Below are 26,085 nucleotides of genomic sequence, written 5' to 3' on the forward strand. Positions count from 1 at the left end.
GAGTGGGTGGAAAGTCATCAGAGGGAGATCAAACCTGGAAATAAGGAGGAATTTCCTGACGGTGAGAACCATTAAGCAGTGGAATAACTTGCCTCCAGATGTTGTGGGTGCCCCATTGCTGGAGGTCTTCAAGAAAAGATTGGTCAGCCATCTGTCCGGGATGGTATGAGGTCTCCTGCCTTGGGCAGGGGGTTGGACTAGAAGACCTCCAAGGTCCCTTCCAACTCTATGATGATTCTATGATATGATTCCAACAGAAAATAATGGAGCACGTTTCTCCACTGATCTCACAACATGTATCACAGCTCACATAAAAGAACTGTATGTATGAGCAGGAAGCCAGAACCTCATTTCACTTGGAAGCTGGTCATGACATAGTCTTTTAAGTTGATATCACTTGGACTGTACCCCTGGATCAATTAAAAATATGCAGTATGATTCTATGAATATTAGTTCAAAAGTGGCAGTGCAATCCTATCTGCCTGACTTACTGGCTGTTGGAGGCTTGAAATGAACAAAAGCCTCTTGCCTGGTACAACTGTGCTTGGCCCAGTAGATCCTGCTTGTGCTGACTAATTCTCAGAGGTCTGCCAACATAAGGATCTGCCAGCATAACTGCTGTGGTAGCTGTTCACAACCAGCAGAAGAACTGGAGAAAGCATGAAGAAGGAGCAGAGCAAGGGAGTGTTTGAAGAATCAAAATATTGACAACATCATAGGTTTTGAGCAGGATATTTAGTTTTACATCCTTCTGGATTGAGGTCCTTAGAGAAAAGTTAGGTTAAAAATTACTTTATTGCAGTAAACTGGAAGGCAATGCAGGCTGGATCTACCTGCAAGAGGCACAGTTTTCTTGGCCAGACCTGTCATTTCTGAGATCCAGCTGTCACAGAAGCATACTCAGGCAACACATTTGTGAAACAGCATCCTTCTTCTCTGAAATGGATGGTAGCTCACAGAGTGTAGAAAATCTTATTTTTTTGGACAATACCTCCAGAGTCCTTCAGCAGAGGCCATAGCAGCTAAGGATTTGTTGGAGACATAGTCCCAAAAAGTTCCATAGTTTCCACGTTCTAGATAGCAGGAAAATGAAACAGTCTAGAATGAAATGATCTTCCTAGCATGAAAAGAAAATGGTGTTAAGAATGATCTACCACCAGATTCTAAAAGCACAGCTAGAATCCACATACGTTCTTTCAACAGGTTGGGCACTTCAAAACTAGAAGTTTAGAAACAGTTTAGGGAACAAGCAATCTTCTAAATTAGAGGTTTTGCAGGCACACTGAAAATCACTTTAATTTCCTTCCAGCATTGGATCTGTGAAGAATTATCAAAGTGGACCCACTCTGAGCTCTCCTGAGATGGCCCCATTTGTGGGAGTTGGGGGAGAGGGACTTGTTTGCATGCATTCTTGGTCTGTCTGCCCTTCTTAACTCCAAATCTCTGTCAACATTAACTGTGTCTAAAGTAAATAATAGTGGGCACATTGGTTCAAGAGGAGATTAGCAACAGCTGGATTTCCCTTTAAAGGAGTAACTTTATCAAAGGAAAGAGAAGAGGTAATCTTTCCACTAACATTTTTAAGGGGCAAAACTAGACCCCTCTCTGAACCTCTGTAATCAGAAATGTGGCCTCATTTCTCTTCCTTATTACAAAAAAATCCAGGATTATTTTGTTTTCCCCTTAAAGTTAGGATAGAGTCAGAAAGACATATAAATTCTTATCTGTTGGATTGGCTATTCCTGTATTCCCATGCTCACATTTTGAGGTGTCAAAAATGGCTTTTGAGCATAGAATTAAACATTCTTCTGGTTTTGAATACCCTGTTTTTAAAATATTAATTAAAAGGGTAGCCAACTTTTTGAAATAGTGAAACTATAGATTCTAAGAAATCATTTTAAAACATTAGGGTCCCCCCCCCCATTTTGAATGTGATAAATAGATTGCATTTGTGCTAGATAAGAATTTCTCTCCGAGACTGATAAAATGCTTTCACTTATGCTCTGTAAGAACTATTTGTCTTTTCTTTCCACATTTTAAAAAGACAAATTGTTTGGACTCTAGAACCAAGGACTCACTGTATCTGATATGTATCAGGTACTTGTGTAATCTTATTGTGTATCATTGTTATGAAAATGGTCTCCATAGACCTCCCTTTGCTTTTCCACGAACTGTGTGAGGCAGACATAACAATGAGTGCAGGTCTAGAGTGGGGAGACCTATTTGATTTTCACTAGGACCCCAAGATCCTTTAGCCAGAATCAAAGGCAAAAAAACATACATTTAGAATTAAAGTATCCTGAGCCCAGGAATGTAATTTGAGTCTAGAACTGAATAGAGCCCACTGTACCCATACCCACCAGTGATTACCCAGAGCCCCAAGATTTATCCATCTCAGCAGCATAATCGGGAAGGGTGGGTCACTTGTGTTTCTTGCTAGAATTGTTCAAATAAATAGGCTCAGAAATCCTTGCTCATCTCCTACAAATCACCCAGGGAACTATCAGGACATTCCTAACTACTTTCTGTGAAAACTGTCAGGCAACTGCAGCCTTTGAGGTTTATCCTTGTCCTGAACATTCAGTCTTCTATATTTTCAGGTGAAAGCTGCCCAAAACTGATTGTATTGCATCCTTTGATTCCTGTAACTAGAGTCATACACTAAAAAGGATATAATAGGTTTGAAGAATAACATGGGATGACAATTGGAAAAATAGCCTCTGTCCCTCCACACCCCATACACCTTTTTGTTTCAATGTCAACATTTCCCCTGAAAGTAGTGAAAGCTCTGATGCCTGCCACTCACGGATGTTTTGGGTTTATCAGAACAGAGACAATACACCGGTTCTGTCTTCCGAGGAATTAACTTTCTCGCCCAAAGGGAATACTCCTGAAGGGTAAATAGTAATAGTGTTCCATTTTTTTTATTTGTGTGCTAATTACTTATCACATGGCTTTTAATTATATGCACACACCCAAGGGCCTTTAACCTTAAGGGACATTTTTTACAAGGAAATCAGCAATGCACTTAATTCAGCAACAAGTCAATACAGCTTGACCAACTTAGCCTGGATTCAAAAAACCCCTTTTTTCTTTTCTTTTCTCTTTTCTTTTCTTTTGTTTGGTTGCAGCCAGTGCCCCTCCCCTAAATACTTCACAAGTAAAAGACAATATGTGTATTTTCAAGTTATTATTTTACTGGTGAAAATTGGTAATATAGATAAATTGATAATATAGATAAATCCTCATTTCCATTGGCTTCAAAAATGTGTTATTGAAGAAAGGAGAAACAGGCTGAAAAGGAGGCAAGAAGAGGAAAGGACCAAAGTTAAGCTTTTCCTGGCTTAGAATCAACGAAGTTTTCATTGTTTTTATTAATGTTATTATTAAATCTGGAGCAAATGTTGACAGTTAATTCTATTTCTACCATCTCTTTTTTTATTTCAGCCCATGAGGGGAAATATTGCTTTTTAATTAATTTCATCATTGCAATTTTTAGAACCACAGAAAGAAAATTAATGCGGTGGGGGAGGGAGACAGCTCCTCGCCTGAAAAGTGAGAAATCCAAGTGAGAACTTTTGCTGGGATAATTTATTGGAAGGTGAAATAAAATATTATTGCCCTGTCTGTCCAGATTGCCACTGAAATGCATCAATTCTCATATTGCGATATAATGCAATGATTTGTTTATTTGGGAGTTCTGAATTATTAACGCCTTCTGTTTTATTATAAGAAGGCTTGGCGGGATTATTTCTTTGATTTCCCACCCCCCTCTTCTGTTTATTAAGTTTCCATTGATTTCAAACACATCTTCCTTCCCTCTAAAATGCAAGAAAATGAATAAAAACTAGAGCATTCCGTCCACCAAACTCCTTAATTTCTTCAAGAAATGCTAGTTGCATGTGGCACCCGGAATAAATTATTCACGCCCGTTCTCAGCCGCCGAAGGAAGGAGATATTAAAGGTCTCAGCAATGAAATGCTCATTGTACATTTCGATCTGTATTTGAATAACTATGCCGAAGGCGCGGCGGCAGCATCCCTTCCCCTCGACAGAATTTTTTAAAAGCCAGGATGGCACCCCCCGCCCCCCCCCGCCGCTCCGTAAAATCAAGAAATAAACTCACCCAACTAAAGGTGACATTTCTATCTGGTTTCATTTGGGTCCGGCCACTGCTTTAATTTCCATAGAAATTTATGAGTGGCCACCCGAAGTCTATTTTCATGCGGGTAAAAGAGTTTGTGCTGTTAGGAAAATATTAAAGAACATTATTTCCAGAATCTATAGCCAGCACTCCGCAAGACACACGCTGCCTAGCGCCTCGGCTGGAGAATCGTCGTCCTTAAAAAGTTCATACCGTTAGTGGTTTTATGTTTCATGATCTAAAATAAGGTATGAGCATTGCTTTAAAAAAAAAAAAGGATTTTGAAACCAGAAAGGACCAGAATCTTTGTCTGACTCGAGGACTGTTGAGAGAAAGACAGGGAACGTCCTCAGCTCCTTCGCAGGTCTCCCGCATTTGCGTGGCGGTAAGATGGCTGCTTGCAAAGGCACTGGACGCGACTCTATCAGAAGCTCTTACTCTCCCGCAAGATCTCTATCGAAGTTTTAAGACAGGAGTTTGGAGCAGGGTCCTACTCAGAACGGCCCCCGAACGCACTGGGCCTGGTTGGCTCAGTGTGTTTAAGAATATTAAACCTGGCGTCTAAAATTACCTAACTGTACCACAAACGCCTTCCTTGGGTGTGTATATTCCTTCAGGGGTGGAGGGAATGGTGTCCTCTCTTTGAACCCAGTTAGAAGTAGAAATACCAGTTACTTCAAAAGCCGAGACTGAGCAGAATAAAGTGCTGGAGGAGAGTATCTATCCTTCGGTATCCTTTCATACTGCATCCTTCGACCCAACGATCACCTTTAAAAAGAATAAAATAAAATCAAAACGTTACTGAAAGGTCCAAACGGGCCAGATTTAAGAGGATTCAGCCCAGACTTAAAGAAGACCCATTGAAAATAAATGCACCTAAGTTGCTCATGACCACCTCAAATGCCATTGATTTCAATAGGTATCTCCTAACTATGTCTGAGTCAAACATTGTATAGATAAAGCATTATATAGGACATCCAATGCCTATTTGCCTATTATTAGGAAGGAAGGAATGTTCAAACTAAGATTCAGGTCTTCAGCTTATGAATGCAACTTTTAAACAATTTATGCTTAAGCGCATTGATGGGGGACTTTTTTGTTCTTCTGGAATTAATTTAAGCATGTTAGGATCTAGTCCCAAGCACTATACGAGCATTTTTGTAATTGAGTTGTATTGAAATAATAGAGACATTTTTTTCTAATAAAGATAAAGTTGTAAATATTATGAAGTATGTTAAAGTACAAAAGTGGGAGAGCCCCCAAAATGTAAACAACACTCAAAACAATCCCACACATTATTCGCTTGCAGCTGTTGTTCTAAAGAGTGATGGAGCGTCATCTGTGGGATCAGGATATCAGTGGCACAATCTTAAAATACAGATGCTGAAACCATGTCCTAGGCAGATGTATTCCAATGAGTAAAAGTACTTTGATTCTTTCAAACTAATTCTAAAAACAAAACAAAACCCTCTGGGCTGCCACGTCATTTGCCATGAAAAATCCATAGATCCGAGGCTGGACCTGCTTCTGAGTAGACGTGTATGGAATTGCACTGTTCGTTGCTGCTCAAAAAGACCTTCAGTGGAAGAGTTTACCATTCCTGGTTTTGGAAATGTTACACTGCGTTAGGGGACAGAAACTGATGTGTCTGTGTGTTCGCTTCCTAAAAATACTTCATTTACAATTTAGGAGCTATGGGGAATTATAAAGAAGTCATCAGATTTCTAAACAATGAAACCTACTATTTAAACAAAACACAAAAACATTTTAAGATCTCATGATCTGTTAAGAGCACAATTCCATCCAAGTAAGAATAGATTTAAGTCCCTCTGATCTCAAAGCCAATACCTATGCTGTACTTGGAACTGCTCAACACTATGTTGGATTGTAGAAACCCTGATCATTCATATTGCAGAAGGTCATTTTCTGTAACGAAATTTTATATGGAAAGCACCTGGTCTGAACTCCATAAAAGTTTGTGCCACAGAAAATTTCTTAGTTTTTTAACGTGTCAGAGCAAGACACTCCGGTAGTTTTGCTGCCACAGAGTACACAGATGATTTCATCTGTTCCTCTGAAATACTGCAAATAAATACTGTTTTAGGACTGACTCAAGTCTTTTTAACCAATTAGATGTCTTGTGCTTGACTAGCTGATCAAAGGATTAGTACTGTATTTCTTTTCAGAATTCAATGTATTTCAAAATGTTTGATAAACACAGCATCAATTTAGATTATAATATGCTTAAAGGTGGTGGTTGTCCCTACCTCTGCCTTCCTCTTTGTTTATCAAATCTCCGAAGTGCCACACGAGGTATACAACAGTATTCCAAAATGTATCATTACTGTAATTTGAACCAAGCAGCTCACACATCCTTTGTAGTTGGGACAAAAAAGTTTAATTCTTTGCCTCAATTAAGAGATAGAGGCCAGCTGCTTACATCTATACCACCGCAACTAACTTCAGTGAGGATATCTAGCCTTGTTCAGTTTTTAGGGATATCACCCTATTAATTATTTCAACATATGCAACAAATCCAAAACAAACCAACAGCATTGTGACACCTTAAATACCAGTGTATATTTTAGTGTGAGTTTTTTTAGATTACAAGCCACTTCTTGTCACACACGCAGTGCAATATTTAGCAAGGATAGGCTATGGAGTCTATATGGTGGGGGTTGGGACTGAGTGAAATGGGATGCAGAAGATGGCAACTGCATTATAAACACTGGTAATGAACTTTTACAGCAGGAATGGCATTATTAAAACAGGTAATGAACTTTTAAAGTGTTGTAGTGGTGTATTCACATCACTTGATAGAGTAAGGCTCCACTTGCAATTATTTCAAGAGAACACACAGGGAAGGACTTCTCTGTAGGTCGTGTTGGTCATACTAGTTGGGAATGATAGGCACTGTAGTCAAATACATCTGGGTGGGTGGCACCAGGTTTGGGAAAGTCTAAGCTTTCAGCTTTACACAGCTGGTATAAACGCCAGGCAAATTCTGGCCACTATTGACCCAGAGTTGTAGTTACAAATAGGATCCAGAACAAAAAATCTGGCTTATGACATGAATTCACTGGTCACGAGGATTTAGGCGAGCTATTCTCTGTCAGCTGCAGTCCCTCAAAACTGCAATATGGGCAATGGAGATAGTAATGCTGGCTTACCTTAGGCGGTTAGTGTAAGGCAGCCTTCCCTGAATTGGGTCCCCCTCAAATGCTTTGCATGATAACTTCGATCATCTACAAGGATTGGCCCTGCTGGGCAGCCCAACTGGGAGCTGTAGCACAACATTCTGGAGGGGAACTCTAAGGAAGAGTACAGCAAGGCACAAGGAGCATTCCGAGTGCTTGAAAAGTGGCAGGCAGATGAGAAAGATGCATATCAATGGGTGGGATATTAAGGATAGCCTTACCAACCTGTTTAAGCAAAGGCAATGACAATCACTTGACACCTCCAAGTCTAACAACATTTACTGGGGGTTGAATTTTGGCAAACTGAAGCCTGTTTCATCAGATGCTACTGACAAAGTCATTAGTACCATTGGTTTAGCTTTCAGCTCCCTGGGCTTCCACTCCTAAACTTAAACATATTTAGCTGTGTGTAAACTCCACTGATACAAAAGTGTAGTTTCAGTACTGATTAACTTTCAAGTCACTTCAAATTTGCTTCTTCAGAAGGACAAGGGTTTCTCTATCTGTCATCTGGAGTGGAGAAGAAACCCTTTTTGATAGAGCAAAATCCAAAACGCTATTGGACAGCCCAGGGGGATTTACTTTCAGACTTTATAATTATTGGAGAGTAAATGTGACTAAATTTCCTAGACTGACATTTGAGTAAAAATGCATAGAATAGGGCCACCTACTAATGCTATAGTGTTAGCTTTTTTAAAAAAATATGTTGTGTGAGGGAAGGAAGAATGAATAAAATTCATAAAAATTAAGTGCCTGCAGAATGTCCACCAGTCACTCTAAGAGCTGAATCAGGTGAGACAAAACTATCTGAAAAGACAAAAGGAAGGGAGGAAGGAGGAAGAAAAAGTCTTCTCTCTGGTCAGGCAAAAGGAAAATATGTGGGGGGGACGCCATTCCAGGATTTCTTTGTCAATGGTTGGCATAGGTTGTGAAAAAATTCTAAATTTATTTGGGACAAAAATTGGATTTTCTTTAAAAAGGATTTTAAACAGAGAGAGAGAGAGAGAGAGAGAGAGAGAGAGAGAGATTGGTCCCGAAGTTTGGAAGCTAAAAAGATTCATCCACTCCTGGTCTCTGTATCTTGAGTAACTTTCTTCTTTATGCTTCTTTGGCAACAATCTACAGATGCGCTTCTGTGAAGCTTGAGTGCGGATCATGGGAACAAAGCAAAGGAGCGAAGTCCTCAGAGGTAAGAGGTCAGAACTCAGAGAGGCCCTCTCTACCCCAAGATGAAACCAGACATTTCCTCCCCATTGGCAATAAGTCAGTCCAGGTACACACATGATGTGTCTAGTCCCCGCTTTTCTTGGGCTCTGTTGAGCCGAACTCCCAACATTCATAATGAGCCACATTCTGAAAAGCTGTCCTTCACTTGAAATCAAAGACTCCGCCTCCCCAGAGTGATCCAGCCTGGTGCTGATATCTGGATTCGATGCAGCGACCGGGAGCACTGGAAACGCTCACGACGTGATGCGAGGCCGCTTCCAGTCCGATCGAGAGTTTTCCTCGGTCCTTCCTTCTTCCCTGAAGTCGGCAGGTCTCCTAAACGAGTTTCTTGGAACCCGAACAAATCGGCTCATTGAAAGCAGCCGCTCCGGTCCCACGTCGTCCGGCCCACGCGTCGCCTCTTCGGCCGCGAGACGGGTCCGCTTGGAGAGAGAAACTGCGAAGCGCCCGCGGTCTGAAAGAGAAAGCGGAAACGGGTCACCTGGCGGGTCCTTGTGAACACAAACCGGCCCTTTCCCCTAGAAGTGGAAAACCTTTCAGCCTTACTTAATTGTCCCGCTTGCGCGCTCGCGCACACATACAATAAATAAATAAATAAATAAATCCAGTTATCTCTCCCCCACCCACACCCGCCACCTTCCCATGGACGCTGGGTCCTGGGAGAAGCCGCTGAAACGGGTGTGCAAACTTCCCTTGGGAGTATTCCTGGCTCCTTCGACTGCGGGGAACTAAAGTCTGGGAAGAGTCCTTACATCAGAAGCCTTGCTGATTCTTATCGGTATTGGTATTGTCGCTGCCGCTATTATTGCCTCCATGTTTCAGCGACACGAATGCGTGGCCCTGTTAATACAGATCAGATTTCCTATGAAGAAACCTTCAGTACACGCATCCTTGACTAAAGAGAACACTTTGCAGACCTGACCCGCTTAATAAGCTTGGTCTAACAAACAGTGGGGAGCAATCCACCCGTGACCTTCCGTTTCTCTCTCCTACCCACAAATTATATAGGGGTGCGGCAGCGAAAGAGGCCTCCTTTCCCCATTTAGAAACATGAGTGTCCACGATGCCTTACTGTGTTTGATGGGATTTGTTTTTCAGACTAGTGATAAGTGCCTATCCTTCACTGGTGAAAATGGCAGCATGAGCAGGCCAGAAAAGATTGAACCACTTCTGTGAACGAGGTTTCTCCTCTCTTGGCCTGAAAATCAGCAGATCCCTGGATGTTAACATTCCAAAGAGATGTTGGTTCTGGTGGATTTGCCATTAACTGCTGCTCCCACCCCACCATCTGGAAGGCCAAGCTAGAGGAGAAGGGGGGGTCTGTGTGACTTTTGAGGCCCCTCCTTTTAAAGTATGTGCTAGACTCACAGCACAGAGGCCTCACAGAAGAGAACCCCTTCCCCTCCCAAGAAGGATATGTTCAGAGACCAGACCCTTTCCACCAAAAAAATTATGTAATGTAAAAGTGAAACAACAAAATCCCACATGAACCAAATGCATTCTCATGCTTGGTGACACAGAAGTAGGGAAACATTCCTCTTAGTTCAGTAGAGCTTACTCAGGGAGTGACGGGAGGTGCCTCAGAAGTTCTGTCAAACAAGTATCCCACACTAGGAGTTACTTCTGGGTAACTGGAAATAAGATGGCAGTTTTAGACACATCTGTATTTTATATCCATTTAAAACATGGCTCCCTTTATGCAATAACATTTATCACAAATATTTGAAAATTCAGAAAACCATTGCAAACATGCAAGATTAACAGAGGGCACATGGGTGATGACTGATTCTAACTCTCCTTTTCTCTTCTGATGGGGTATTAGTCATTAGCAGCTTGGCCAATGTTCCCATTCTCCCACCCTCTTGTGTACCTCCTTTTAGATTGCTAAGCATGTATGCTGATACACAAGTCACCACAAAGTAACCTTTTCTACAAGAGAAATTAGATGGGTTACAGGTTTTATAGCAAACAGTGCTGTGACAGAATTCAGATGTGAACTTCTAGCCAAACAATTGACTTCCTTTGGCATTTTGTAGGATCTGTGTTCCTGCTAGAATGAAGGAGGAGATGACACCTTTGGAGTAGACCTATATGTTTATTTTAAAAATAAGATCACCATGATGGCGATAGGAAGAACAGGGCAACCACTTTTTTTGTTGTTTGGGTTTATATCAGGCCTAGCTATAAGGTGATCCTGTGCATTTGAAAAAGTTGTGATGCGAAAACATTTCCTCCCAGTTTGCTTTTATATTCAGCAGCACAGAAATGGTTTCCTACAAAAGTTTTTGACTTACAACAAAACCCCAAAGCAATGCCTGGGAGCCCCCATTTCCATCTGTTCTTAATTCATACTGAAGATGCTTTGGACAGGAACCACAGGTAACTTCTGGTGCACAGATCCTCTTGCAATGAAAGAGTAACCAGATGCTTTTGTGTAGTTCTTATTCAGTTCAGCAAAGCCTGGGCCAGCAAGTTTATGGGCTGGGCTTCTTCCCACCTGTACTTCCTCAAGTACTGTGGCATTATTGCATCTAAACAACATACTCATTGCAAAAGAACCTGCATAAGGTTTTCATCTCTTTCATGGGATGATTAACATGTGTATATGTGGAAAAAAATATTCAAATTCAAACACAACCAGTGAACTGCTTCAATTAAAAACACAGCAAAAACAAAAAAGAAAAAAAACTGTGTATGTGTAAAAGATTTCTCCTTTTTCATAACTTACTAACATTGGGGTCAGGGCAGGGGGAGGAGTATCATAAGAGTGATTTTTTCAAAAGGAGGCTCTTCCTCCCAGGCTCAAAGCAGAAGACAACTGTTGTCCTATGTCGCTCCAATTTTCTAATCCCAGGTACACTTACAAGAGTTTTAAATAAATTTACTCAAGCAGGAATCCCAAGAAAACAGATACAAGACTGTATATTATATCGGAGTATGCACTACAGTACTGAACACAATGGGGTTTACTTCTGAATAATCATCCATAGGATTGGGATGTGCTGGTGTAAACCTATGCATATGAATTTGTAAAGAAGTTCCATTGAAAATAATGGGGCTTATTCCTGAGTCAATCTGGATTTGATTTCCCTTTAATATTCCCCATGAAATCACCCTGCATCACCTAATTCAATCCACAGCTAACTACAGTTTCTTTAGCTAGACATTCTCCTTTTGATTATAGGGATCAAACCAATGTATTGGTTATAATTCCATGAGGTTAAATTGTATTGCTGTGGTTTGTCCATTATTGTAAACTGCCTTGTATTACATTGATTGCAAAACTGGGTATTACAGCAACAACAACTCACCCTACATATCAGAGGGGAATGGAGAAATTAGGATGCATGGGTATCTCCTAAAATGGATCAGTAGAATAAAGGGATTTTTCAAAAATGACAACTTATTAATAAACAGCCACATGTCTTATATAAATCATGCTTCATTTGCAGGATAAGAATGTGAGAATTTGAACCTGGCTGTATTCCAAACTATCTAGTCTGGAAATGATTATACAGTATTTTGAGCAAGTATTGACTGCCAACATGAGCAGAAACACTTTGTTCATGGTCAAGAACACCTTCTTCTTTACTAGATGATGTACTTCAAGCTGAGCCTCACACTAGAATTAAGGCCAGAAAGAGAATATTGCATCTCTGGGGTGGTGTGTTTGTTACCTGTGCCTACAGGTGCATGTCTTGAAAAGACAAAAGCTAGAACTGAGGGCAGCAGCCCTTGATCTAACAAGGTCTTACTTCCTGCTCAGAAATGTGATTTGCATTTATTTGTGTAGTTCTAAATATTCAAAATTGTGACCACTAGTCTTCATGGATGTCAATGGATTATGCAGTGGAACTGACTGCTTGATTTAGACTGAAATGTATTGCAACCTAAAAGGTATATAGGAATATTTGATCCACACCATTTTCAGCCCCAGGCAAGTGTGCAATACTAACAATAGACTACACTGCAGCGCTGCTGTACAATGTCTTGCCTCTTTCTTCTAGCACACCTTTCCAATTTGCAAAAGGGGAACAACTGCACAGTGTTCTCCAGGATTTTATATGCTACTCTTTCAACCCAACATGAAGTGTGAGAATAAAATCAGTAGAGAACACTGCAGAGTCACTAAGCATTCTCAGCTTCCATTCAATAAAACAGAGATCTAAATATTATTCCCCACCCCTGCAGGATTGTTGTGGAGGCTTTCAGCATCTGGCCTGTAATATTTAATGTGAAGTACACTGCAGGGCTGTCATAAACCATACTCTTGTAGCCCCAAAGCCCCATCCAAACTGCAACATGGAGAATGATCCATTGCTTGGACTACAGTTCCCATAATCCACATTCAAAGGGTAAAATTTCCAAGCTTTGGAAAACTGCACTGGCAGGTTTTTTTTAAAAAAAGTTGTATATTAAATAAATATCTTGGAAATGACCTGAGTATACTCGTTGTCTCTACTTCCTTGCCGAGCATCCTGTTGCCATGTATTCTTTCTGCCCTTCTCATGGCGCTCAAATGCTGATCTTTAGTGCTTCTGGAATGGGCTGCCTTTTAGTGAGGCAGGGGCAGGGACAGGGGTGATCAGTGTATTCCAAGCTCCTGGCTCTTTTCCCTTGGCTCTCCCTTGTCAACTTGGCCTTGGAGTTGCACTGCAGTGCATTGTGGAGAGTTTCTTGTTTAGCCCCTGAGCAGAGACCAGTGTGTTTATGTCTCTTGTCCTGAGGGGAGAAGTCAGAACGTGTTTGGGTGGCTCAACTAGGCAGATCTAACTAACTGAGAGACAGACAGCAAGGGATCAGCTGGGCTGGGAACGGAGGTGTCACTTGTACACAGTCACTTTGGTGATCAACACTTGAATGATTTATGCCTTCAACTTTAATTATATTTCTGTGACAGGTGGCACTCCTCTGGACAAAAGTTAGCAGAGGTCAGCCAAGATGAAATGTCCGTTTATCAATCCTGAAATACATCAGGCACTTGCTGCAAGGTCCAGCCTGCACACAACATTCATTTCCCTTTACATCTCCATCCCAGCCCCCATTACTTATAGTGACCCAGGACTCAGGATGGACAAAAACAAGCCCAAATGGAACATCTCTTCTCAAACTCAAAGGAGCCCCTCTGAAGACTTATCACATCCCTTCACTGTCCTTGCAGAATTAATAGGAGGCAAAATTACAGTTGCAAAGAACGATTTGGAAAGCAAATCTTTAGGTAATGAAAGAAAACTTACTTGGGGCCTTTAATGTTTGTTAACTTGAGTTCAAAAGAAAGGATATATTTTCTGGAAGAAAAGGTCTGCTCTCCATACTTCTTAAACCAAGGATGGGTAACTTGTGGTCTTCCAGATGTTGCTGGACTGCAACTCCCATGACCTTTCCCTAATGACTATGTTGGGGTAGAAGTGTTTCAGCTGCAGTTGTAGCCAGGAATAGTGACCAGTGAGACGGTTCCATTCAATAGGTCAGGACGTTCTTCTAAACAAACATACATATAATTAATACATTTGTCAGAGTAAGGCCCATGGAAATCAATGGGGGTAGGAATTAGCTTTGGATCCAGTAGAGCTGTCCCTATTAGATCGTTCTGGACATTCTCCAGAACTCCTAAGGACTGCAAGGCATAAATGGGAAATGTTTCTTTTATTGGCCTCCACTTCCCAGAATACCCAGCTGGTGTAACTAGTGGCCTTGCTCGCTGGTGGAGGATCCTGAGAACTGTAGTGCAAAACAAGAAACCTCTCTCATTTCTGTCATGCTTGTCTCCTACCCATCCAATATCACTTCCCATCAATGCCTTACTCCTCTTACAAAGGTGTCAAGTTAGGCTTCTGACACTTTTCTCACATCTTGGTTCAGCATTTGTATCACCATCTGAAAATCAAGCTGAATAAATCTAGACCAGGACGGCTGGGCTTTGGAAGCAGCTGCTTTGCTGAAAAGTAAGTGGGGCAGGGAATGGGGGCTTTAAGCGTCTTGCCTTTCATGCTTCTTATCAAAACGCTGGTGATTAGATTTCTTGGTGATTCTTAAACTCAAGAGAGATGCCACTGAAGCTCTGCACCAAAGTCAGCAGGATCATTTCAGAGCACATGCCTTGGCAATTAATGCCATTGCTCCAGCAAACTGGGAAAGCTTTTTGGAGCAGAGGGGAACACCCACGATGCTCCTAAGAATACAATGCCCAGACATCTGGAGGTCCACACTTGGATTCCTAACTCCCAGCTCTCTGATTGGGCCACGTGGTTTGTCATTCTCTCCTACACAGGCTTTGCCCTCTGGTTTCTCCTCTGCTTGCCACCTATTTTAATTCCTGCAAACAAAAGAAATCTTTATCATTGTGTGATAAGGAGTGATCACAACACTGAAGTTATAGATCAGAAGAAAGTCTTTCAGAGTCTTTCATGCACAGAGACATCCTGGTTTTCAGGACTTCATCCACAAGCAGTCTGGTTGTTGGGTTGTTTCTTACATCCACTGCTTTTAGAATCTCACTTCTTTCACCACATTGGGGAAGATGACACAACTTGAGGGGGGCACCAGAACCATACCTGTCAAGACGTTCCAGATGGGAGAGACTAAACTCAATATCTCAACACCTAGTTGATGGTGCACGGGGAATAGCTGAAGGGTGGACCTGTCTCCCTCACCAGCCAAATAAGAGAAGCACAGCACTACATTACTATTGGAAGAACTGAAAGGAGAAGCATAATGCCATCAATTCCAAAGCAGCCCAAGCATCACATGGCAGACCAATGGTGGTGGAAAAGACAAAGTCATAGCAAGTTTATTCTAATGCATTGCAGTAACTCGAGTATCTCTAAGATTTTTTGTGAGGACAGAGAACGGCTATGTAATTCACATGTATAGCACACTCCAAGTACAACCCAGTGCAACTGTCTCAGAGTACCAAAATAATAAATTTTGGATTGCAAAGAGAGGGGAATAAGTGCCCCCTTGCACACACACCCCAGACAAACACCCATTGGAACAGTAAAAATGCAGTTCCAGTTAACTTAAGTAAGGTTGATGGAGCTTAACAATACTTACATACTCTTCAAAGTAAGCATATGCTTGGAACATGAGTACAAAATATCCAAGCTTCTTTCTTTCATTCCCCAAAAATAAATGTGTCAAGATAAAGAGTACTGTATATGTTTCAAACACTTTGAAATTCCTGATCTTTGAACACATTCTACCTGGCACCCATTGATTTCGTTCTTCTTGATTCCTTCTGGTAGGATACCCTTCTTCTGCCTTATTATACATGAAACAACTCACGATTACCATTCTGACCCATGCCCAATCGACTTTCACTGTTGGCTTCAGTAGGAAAGAAGACAGTGGGTAACATCAAATGTAGTATTTTTACTTTGAAATCCTATTGATTTGACCAGAATTATTCTTGGAACCATAATCCTGCAGCACAATCTCAAGTATGGTTGCACAGAATTGTAGTCTTTGTTGCTTTCACAAGCCACTTACTGAAATCCAAGCCACTAAAATCAATTTTTAAAAAATCAATTTTACCATTGCTTTCAATTGGGTGCAACTGTATATCTATAGGCATTTGAATCTCCCTAGTGGAAATCCAACATCACATTGTCACTGGTTTAGAATTGATAGTTTCAAGATAAATAGTTGATAATAGATCCCAATTCACATATAATTACTTTTGAACCCCCTTCACGGCTGATTCCCATTCCAAGGTGGCTTCAATGCAATCTACCTCACTTCTGCTATATAAGCCTTTTAAACTCCAATTATCCCCCCTTTTTTGAGCAACATACAGTGGAAAATGACAATGTTGAGGCCATCCCATAATCCCTTACAAACCCAGAGATATCAGTCCCAGCAAAGGTCTTGGTTTAAACAGACACACACCTTTCTGATTTTCAAGAGTTAAAATCAAAGAAACTCCCTATATTAATTTAAACTTGGTAATAGAAATGGAGGAACTTTTCATCCCCCAAATCTTCTTTTTCCTCTTGTTTCCCCAGGGTGGGACCTTAGCTCACACTTCCACCTGAACGCAGCTATGCAGAAACAGATGATGATGGTGAATATGGCTTCCAAAATTCAGGGGCTTTCCAATCATTGGGGGAGGAGGAGTGGAATCTGGCTTGTTTGGTAAGTTAATTACAGTAATATCAGGCAAAATCCGAAGAAACAAGACAAGGCAAAAACACATAGTACCTTAAAGACAAACGATTATATTTTAATGTGAGCTTTTGTGGACATGCCCACTTCATCAGACATATGGAAACAGAATGAAATGTTGAATGAAATATCAGTTATTACAATGTCAGTCTTGCTTGTACAATTAACAGTGTGTCTATAGGAAAGAACCACCCAGAGCAGATTATCTGGATCTACTTTATATCTGATCTGCAATACAATATTCTGATAGTACTTAGTGTCCATATCCTCAACGAGGACTGGCAAGAATGAAATTTGAATATTCAGTATTTAAACCATATTCATTTATTTTAATCTCTCTGAGTTATTTTTAAAAGTGTGGAAGCATTTTCCATCAGTTTGTGGGCCATGGCCGGAAAAGTTGATCTCTTCCTTTCAAACGTACAGACGATCGGGCACTCTCATCCTAAGCATACTTAAGTGGGAGAGAATTCCTCAGAGACCTTCAGGATTGGACTGTCAAGCATCGATCCCCAGCCTCTTTCCATCGCGCTTAGGCTGGTAGGATTCAGAAGACACACTTGGTCTTGTCGCTTGGGGCACAGAGAGAGCCGATCCCCGTCCTCCTGCAAGAACAGGGCCTCGGTTCTTGCTATATTTCCAATGTATGGCCCCAGCCCAGCTCGCAGGCCCATCAAACCGCGACAGATGATCTTTCAGTCGGCGACACCCGGCCCAGTGAGCCGCGGTGTCAACGTGCGGTTGCTTTTAAGACGGTTGCGTCTGGAGGAGGGGAAATCCATCTGCCAGAACAGCGGGCTCTGCTCCGGCTGCGCGTGTGGGGTGCGCGCCCGCGCGCCCGCGTTTTGATCGAGGGTCCAATCATTTATCAAAGCAGTGGAAAACGAAAAGAAAGGAAACAACCCCTATCGGCAAAGCCAAGAAAGGAGCCTAACGATTTAGATTCAGGGTAATTTCTCCCCTCCCCCCCCTAATCTCCTCGCAGTATTTGGGATGATGAATAACCCAATATAGGCCTTTAAAAATAGGTCACGGCATAAAGAGACTCCCAGAGAGCCATAAAAAAGGTGGGCGAGAGGGTTTAAGGAGAGAAAGCCTTGGACTTTCTGGAGGTTTCTTCTTTGACAGAGAGCATAATCAGGACCGGACAGACACACGGCAGCCCTCGAATGAGCCGGACAGAATAGGCCAAACGGGAGAAGGGAGTAAAGAACCGGGGTCCCCCAATACCGCCTTTACATGAGTAACGGGGTATGATGATTAGTCTTCACTGCGGCGATCTCCACGGACCAGCTTTAATCCGCACTACTTAATCTGTAGTAACTAAAACAGGGGTACGAATCTAAATCCTAGTCCCAGCTAAAGAAGACCCACTGAACCTGTTCAGGAATTGATTCAGTAGGTCTGCTCTAGTTGAGGCTAGTGGTAATCACCACACGCCATCAAGTTGGTTCCCATTTATGGCGACTCTTTCCAGGGTTTTCTAGTTACAGTCTACTCAGAAGGGCTTTGCCCTCCCTTCCTTCATCTAGGAGATGATGGCACCGCTTGTCCCAAGGCCACAGGCACGATGGGAAACCGAACTCTAGACCTCTTAGGCCCACGTATTTTGTAGACACAATCCCCGACACAATCCGCATCTCATCCTCAAAAAAAAAGAACAGCCGGTGTGGAAAATCCTTCTGTTTTACTACTTTGGGATTCTCCGGAGTTGAACTGGGTTAACCCGTGTTGCGGAGTAAGTAATCCGGGGTTAGGCGTTATCAACATAGGGCCGGCTTGAATTTCACAGCAACGGGGCCTTCCTTTTCTTTCCCCCCCTTTTTTCGTTCGCTTCTTTGTTCCCTCTGGAACGATGCCATGTTTTATAGAAGCAGTTAAATATTTGCTGTGGATGTCCAATGCACAGAGAGTTCAGAGACACCCCCCGATTCCGAAGAGCGGCGTTAAAATATTGCGCTTCCACTTTTGCTCCTGTTTGCGAGAGGAGGTCTTGGCGAGATTTATGGAATTTTAGTCTTACAGACATGAAGTTTCAGGGACAGACAATAAATAAAAGGCGAGGCGAAGGGGGGGGGGAGAAATCGAGGAATTGTATATTTCCACTCACTCCAGCCTAGAAGTGGGGAGGCTGAAGGGAAGGTAGGGGAGGTCTGATCCCGGCCACCATTTTTGGAAGTGCTCCCAAGAGCTACGAACGCTGAGACAGGTAAGTAGAATAATTTCATTCCCAAACGGTTCGTCTTGGGAGGGCACCTGCCCGTCCCCTCAGTATATATCACCACCACCACCCGACTTTACTGAAGCGGAATTCATCCTGGCTCCGAATTTCAAAGGAGCGATCGGAAGGTCGCTATCGGTCGGCAAGGATACAACAGGGTTTCATTGAAATTACTGCAGGCGGTGCTTATAATTATAAACAAAGAGCCTTGGAAAGGAGGCCGATCTCCTGTCTCCCCCGCAACATCCCTATCTTAAAAGCAATTGTTCTCCTTGCAGATTTAATAAGAAAGGGACATAAATTTAGGAGGAAGGTCCTGCAACAGCAGCGCTTGCAATTTGGAACTTGATTTTGCCATTTCCCCCCTTCCAAAACATGTATCAACGAAGGGGAAGGGTTTCTTTCTTTCTGCCCTCCTTTTTAAAAAAGCTTTCAAAATAGTGCCCCTCATCCTACTGGATTTTTGGCGACCTTCTATCTAGTCTACTCCAGTCATTCAGGGAGCTTTAAAGAAAACAAGGAATGTCTCAGCCTTGCTGGTCTCCGAATCTTCCCCTCCAAAGAGCAATATTTCTATTTAAGCTTTCCAGCAAAGCCATAGGAAGAAAAGAAGAAGAAGAAGGTGGGGGACAGAGAAGGAAGGAGGGAGGGAGAAAGAAGGCGGAGGGACTTCCTTGTCAGGATCATCTGGAGTTTTTAAGGGAAATGAAATATGTCCCTTCCGTTCTTCGGTGGCCTTTTGCTCTTGAATTATAGCAAAGAAGGATTTAGCTAGAGCTGTAGGGGGACTGTGCCTTGTCGTTCGTTCTCCCTCTGCTGTCCTCTAGGTATTACCAGCGATGATATATTTTTCTAAAGCTCGTGCCCAGCTCTCTGAAAGAACTCTCTTGTATGACATGCAAAGAAATTAGCAACAACAACAACAACAACAATCTGACCACACATGCTACAAATACCAGAGATGAACAGTAGGCACCAGAAACAGCTACCCAAGATAGCAATTTAAGAAGCAGAAATTTGCCATGCCGTTTAGATCAGGGTACAAATATGTCAGTTAAAAAAAGGCATAAAAGATATCAATTCAAAAAAGTTTTAGAAATATATAAACTAAGACCTGATGTCAGTTTGTTATAGAAACAGCCCAGGAGCTGATACAAACAAGCTCACAAGCTACCTCTCCCCTATCCCTGTGGATAAATACACACAATAATGTTCTTTTAAAGAGTATTTTTTTAAAAAAAAAATCACAATGCACTACGAAATTGTGCAGTATTTCTTTTGCTTTTTTGTTATTGTTTGCAGTCTTCTAATGTTAAAAACCATACTTGTTCTATTTATCTTCTAATCTGTTTATCTATTTCTCATCTATTTTTAAAAAAGCAAGTGCCGAATAAGGAGTACAGTATGAGAACTTTGGGGGGAAAAATCATTCTGGAGGAAAAGAAATGAAATCACACACCCACAAAACTGAAATAACCTTTTCAACGAATAATTCCCCTTACCTGGTGATATGTTCATTCCTTCTGCTTCTAGCTGGAAATAATAAAAAATTAAAAAGACTAATAATAATCATAATCAAAGACGGGGCGGGGGAGAATTGGGAAAGGAAATATTGATGAGGTTTTGGAGAGTTATTTAATTTTTCCTCCAACCACACTGTATTATCCTGATGCAATAAAGCCGGGCTGTAATGTAATTTTAAAATATATACGTCCAAGCAAATCGAGGGGACAGAATATGACAAGTGTATTTCGACATTATAATTCAAGTGGGCTCCACCTACCATCCGCCTCCCAATTAATGGCCTAACCAAGTTGCAAGAGCCTGCATTGGCCAGAGTTGAGAGGGAGCGAGAAAGAGACAGGCAGAGGGAGAGGGGGCGAAAAAGTGTCATTGAGGCGAAGGGATCGCCTCCCAATCAACAATAACTTGTTAGCAAGAGTCAATTACCTCGCCTCTGCCTCTCGCCCTCTTTTTTTTTCCTCCCCCCAAGCCGGAGGAAGAGGCTCCGGCGCCTCTCTCGGCTCTTTTCCTCACTCAGGAAGAACCCCCTTGGACTTTGCACTGGGGGAAGCGAGAAACAGAGAGGGGGGGTGCGGTGGGGGTGTGAAGGACAGATCTGGGACAATTTGGGGGTGTATCCTAAAATAGCCGCTGGGAAGAGCAGCCAGCCGGCCAGCCAGCCAGCTAGCGAGAAATAAAGTGGGACAGGAGAGCCTCGGTCACCTCTCCGCCGGGCCAGCTTGCAGAGCCTTTGCCGCCCAAGGACGGCTTTCCCCGGCACTTTTTGGCCCCGCCGCCGCTGCCGCCGGCGCCGCCGCTGGTTCTTCTTTCTCCGCGTCCAGCAGCCCTGCCTTCCGGTGGACTTGGGGAGGCTGGAAGTTGTTGGGGTGAAGTTGGGGCTTTTTTTTCTCCCCTCTTCCCCCTGGTTTTCTTTTCTCTCCTCTTTTTCCCCTCCCGCCTCCCCCCCTTTTTTTTCTGCGTTGCTGGTTGCAGAAAGGAGAGGGGGGGTCACGCGAGGCAAAGGGAGTGAGCGAGCACCAGAGAGAGAGAGAGGGAGAGAGGGAGAGCGCGCGCAGGGGAGCGAGCGAGCGAGCGAGCGAGCAAGGGGGTGCTGCGGTGGTGGGGAAGGCGAAGGAATCCCCAACGCCCGCCAAGCATGACTTCCAAAGACGACGGCAAAGCGGCCTCGGTGGAGGAGCGGCGGCGAAGCCCCCTGGACCACTTGCCTCCGCCGGCCAACTCCAACAAGCCCTTGACGCCCTTCAGCATCGAGGACATCCTCAACAAGCCCTCGGTGAGGAGAAGTTACACCATCTGCGGGACTGCCCACCTGCTTTCGGCCGCCGCCGAGAAGCACCCGCCGGCAGCCTTGCCCCTCTCCAGCCGGGCGCTCCTCTCCCAGACCTCCCCGCTCTGCGCCCTCGAGGAGCTGGCCAGCAAAACCTTCAAGGGACTCGAAGTCAGCGTCTTGCAGGCGGCCGAAGGTAAGACCCTACTCTGGCCGGCTCCGGCTCCTCTTTTCGCTCGCTCGCTGGCTGGCTGGCTGGCTGGCTTGCTTGATGGTTGGCTTCCCCTTCCTTCCCTCTGGCTGCTGGTGAGTGCGGTGGTGGGGGAGGTAGTGATGGGGGTGTAGAGAGAGGTGGTTGTGCAGAGCGTCAGTTGAGAACTTCACCTGGCCGCGGTAAGCAGTAAGATCCAGGGGCGGCGGCTGGCTTAGGACAGACCTGCCAACGGGGTTCTAACTAAAGACTTAGCAGGTCCATCTTAGCCAAGACTCCACCTTGGGGGAATTACGTTTTAGAGGAATGTGGGATGAGGCCACCCACAATTTCTCTCCCAATTTCCGCCAACACCCCAACTGCCTCCCAAACCCCGTGTATTTGCCGGGTAAGCCTCCACGCGTGAAATCTGGGTGACTTTCGCTGCCTCGTGGACGTACCCAGCCGACTTCTCCTACCCTCCTGCCCTCAATGAATCTCTGCCTCCCCCATCCCCGCAACACATAGACAATGTATCAAACTCCCCGCTGACCGCCAAGACACTGGGCAGATGTGAGGCCTGTTTTCTGAGTCCGAGAGTACTTGAGGAATTTGAAAAGGCCTTCCAGTATCCCTAGTTTGTTTTTGTTTGGGGAAAGCACCATTCAAATCTCCCTGAAGCGTGCTTACTGGAATCCGAGGGGTGGAGGAAGGGGTGGAGGTGGGGTCTCAAATGTTGGTTTCGGGAGTCTGATGTTGCTGGGGGGGGGGCAGAGATGCCTAGTGGTTTAAGACAAATCTGAGACTGGTTTTGCTCTCATCTTGACATACCGAGAGAGCGGTAGCGTTGGCTACGCGGAGGCTCAGTGTAAGTTAGTGGGTGATTGGGTGGTTAGTTGGGGGTGTGTATGAGAAAACAGGGAGGAAGGAAGAGAGACTGAAAAGAATTATTCTGCCTATTTTCAGGAAGGGATGGGATGACTATATTTGGCCAGAGACAGACTCCCAAGAAAAGGAGAAAGTCTAGAACAGCCTTTACAAACCACCAGATCTACGAACTGGAAAAGCGTTTTTTGTATCAGAAATACTTGTCCCCCGCTGACCGAGACCAGATCGCCCAGCAGCTGGGCCTGACCAATGCCCAGGTCATAACGTGGTTTCAGAATCGCAGGGCCAAGCTCAAGAGGGACCTAGAAGAGATGAAAGCAGACGTGGAGTCTGCCAAGAAACTGGGACCCAACAGCCAGGTGGATCTGGTAGCCATTGCTGACCTGGAGGCAGCCCCCGAAGGGAGAGCGAAGTCGCGCTCCCTTTCACCCACCGCCCACCACCACCACCACCCCAAACATGGACTGGAAGGCAGCGGCCACCTCCAGCTCTCCCCGGCCTCTCCTCTCACGGACCAGCCGGGCAGCAGCAAGGACTGCTCGGAAGACGAAGACGTGGAAATTGACGTGGACGACTGAGCGGAGGAGGTGGCGGTGGTTGCTTCCTCCTCCTCCTCCTCTTCCTCTTCCTCTCCTTCCTCCTCCCCCTCCCCCCCGCCCTTCTTCTGCCCCGCAAACAAAAACAAAAGAAGTAATTGACGAATCTCCCGCATCTCTCTCTCTCTCTCTCTCTCTCTCTCTCTCACACACACACACACACACACACACCTTTTGCCTCCCACGCCTTTCCACGCGTTCAGCAGGAGAGAACTGTCCCTCCTCCACCCGCCACATCAACACCCGAAAAGACGCCGGACTTTAGGGAGAACTGAAGCTCGGCTTCCCTGGCATCTTTATACAGGCAGTGTGTTGTTGGTTGTTTCTTTTTTTTCCGTTTTAACAAAAGCAATAAGCAATATAAAATAATCACAGTGATAATTATTATTATTATGATTAGAATAAGAATCAATATCCCAACGGCTGCCAAAGCAGGTAGCGGTCATTTTCTTTTCGGAACGGTGCAATTATGAATAGCTTCTGTATAAATATTTAAACATATCTAATGGGGACATCCATTTGTTGAGGGTTTTTAAAAAAAATGATATAGTTTTTTTGTTCATAAAATAACTCATGACCTTGGAATAAATGCCACATCTTCACGTCTTTGTTAGTCATACTGAGAATACCTTTCTTTCTTTTTTTCTAAAAAAATATACCTCTTCATGTGAGATTTAAGTTAGATTGTGAGTAGCAGTTGGTTTCCTTTTCTTGCATGTTGCCTAAATGCACGATCTTTGTTATTCTATTCTATTCTATTCTATTTTGTTGGTTTGGTTGTTTAATTCCTTATTATTCCACTTCATTTTTCTCGGATACTGTGGGAGGGGATGAGTTCTAATGCAAGTTTAAATATATACTTTCTTTTTCCACCCTCAGCGCCTAGGACTTTGTCTCCAAGGGGATTCTGCCTCGTTTTACCAATTAAAAGCTATTTTTACCATTTACTGCTATTGTTGTGATTTTATTAAACAAAGCTGCCTTTCGTATTTTTATATGAAGGTGGTTTTAAGAAAAGAATCTAGACTTATTTTTTACTCTTTTTTAGAATTGTTTTGCATGCTAGGGAAATAACAAGACTAATACTACTGATGATAAATAATAATAAAGAACAAATTCAGCCGTCCGCAGATGGACTATTAACGCTATGAATACATATGTACAGAAGTAAATATGTTTTTTCTTTGATGTGTAAAAAATTTAAAGGCCTGCTTATTTAAGTGCGTATAGGGACAATGTTCCTTTATAACCTGTCTCTTAGAGTTGTACAGACAAGACTTTTTCCAATACAATAAAACCTTTACAGTTTTAATACGTACTTTTTAAGGTTTTCTTTGGGAATGACAGTCCTCAGGTCGCCTGCTTGTCCGTGGCTACGGAATAAGTTGCTTTCATCACCTTATGCTCGCGCCTACGAGGGAGGGGAGGAGGTCTTAGCAGGTTAGTTGCATTTGCCGGGTGTCACCTACCAGCAAGGCGCCTGAATTTCGTACCGAACTGAATGTAGAATTCCACCGTAGCCAACGCTGTTTCCTTTAGGGTGCCTCCTAAAGTAAGATTGCCCCAGGACTGGTGAGGGTAGCGGTGCGTGTGCTACCGAACGCGGAAGCGTCTGTGGATACAAAAAGAGTGCTAAACGGAATGCGTGTGCATGGGAGTGTGCTCACATCTGTTTCAAATTACAGATTATAGACATGGTGTCCGCGCACCCGTGTTTTATAAAACAGCAGCATTTCTTCCGGGTTACCGCGTTTGCACACTTGTATCCCACTCCTAATTGGCATCTGACAACATATTATTTTTCAAACAGAGTTTTCGGTTCCGAAATTATGGCAGTGTTAGTAACAGAGATGAGAAAAATGCGAAAAAGTCTTGTTTTGGTAAGACGAAGGACGGTAGAGTTCAAGGAGAAATACAGAAAACACAAATCAATAATTAATTCCCCCCCCCCCCCGCAGGGCTATCAAACCAAATACAAACAAAACCATCAGGAATATATTGGGTTCCTCATGACCTCATATCTACCAATTAAATGTACACCCACTTTTAATGTTCTTCTAAACCTGTATCCCCCCCCCCCAATAATTGCGCCCTTTGCCTTTTTGACCTACCAACGTGTGTTTCCCTATTCTTGGTAAAATTTATGTGAGAAACGCAAATCTGGCGTTCGTAGTGAACGAGTTTTTTGTTGTTGTTTTTTAAGAAAGAAAGAAAGAAAGGGTAGGAAGAGCTGGGTGCCAAGTCGGGGGGGGGGAGGGAGACCGTGTGGCCTGGAGTTGTGGGGAGGGAGGAGGAGGGTTTTTGGGGGGCCAGTTTCTCTGAGGCGAAATCAATCTTTCTCCCCTTTGAAAATGGATGGGGTTGTAATTTTTAGCGTAAAGCATGAAAACTGGGGACAAATGAGGCCTCTTCTGCGAAGTGACAAGCGACAATGGAGCATGCTCGGCCTCCTGCGGCTCGCCGTGCTGAAGCAAGCGTGCGCCTCCGTCGCGAAAAGGACCAAACCGCTTGGAGACCATATGGTTTTTGAATTTTCCTCACAATTTCCAGACAATTTGATGGATTAGGTTAACCCTCCCTTCCACTGTTTAACTCCACAATAATGGGAGTGGAGCTGGCTCCCTCTCTCCCTCCGCCCGCCTCCACCTCCGTCTCTCTCTCTCTCTCT

The 26,085-nt window shown here is 43.5% G+C and overlaps 1 protein-coding gene across 1 annotated transcript; it reads left to right on the forward strand.

Moving 5' to 3' along the window:
* The first annotated feature begins 21,262 nt into the window (after window positions 1-21,262).
* LBX1 (ladybird homeobox 1) lies at window positions 21,263-24,729 on the forward strand. Its single transcript, XM_020790911.3, has 2 exons — window positions 21,263-21,939; window positions 22,900-24,729. Exons 1-2 carry the CDS (start codon window positions 21,612-21,614, stop codon window positions 23,397-23,399), a joined length of 828 nt encoding a protein of 275 aa, XP_020646570.1. The 5' UTR covers window positions 21,263-21,611; the 3' UTR covers window positions 23,400-24,729.
* The last annotated feature ends 1,356 nt before the right edge of the window (window positions 24,730-26,085 follow it).

Source organism: Pogona vitticeps, chromosome 3 (genome assembly GCF_051106095.1).
Source record: "Pogona vitticeps strain Pit_001003342236 chromosome 3, PviZW2.1, whole genome shotgun sequence".
NCBI lineage: Eukaryota > Metazoa > Chordata > Lepidosauria > Squamata > Agamidae > Pogona > Pogona vitticeps.

Coding starts and splice junctions, on each gene's coding strand:
- LBX1 (XM_020790911.3), top strand. CDS start 21,612: ATGACTTCCAAAGACGACGGCAAAGCGGCCTCGGTGGAGGAGCGGCGG. Junction 21,940..22,899: donor CGTCTTGCAGGCGGCCGAAG/GTAAGACCCTAC, acceptor GCCTATTTTCAG/GAAGGGATGGGATGACTATA.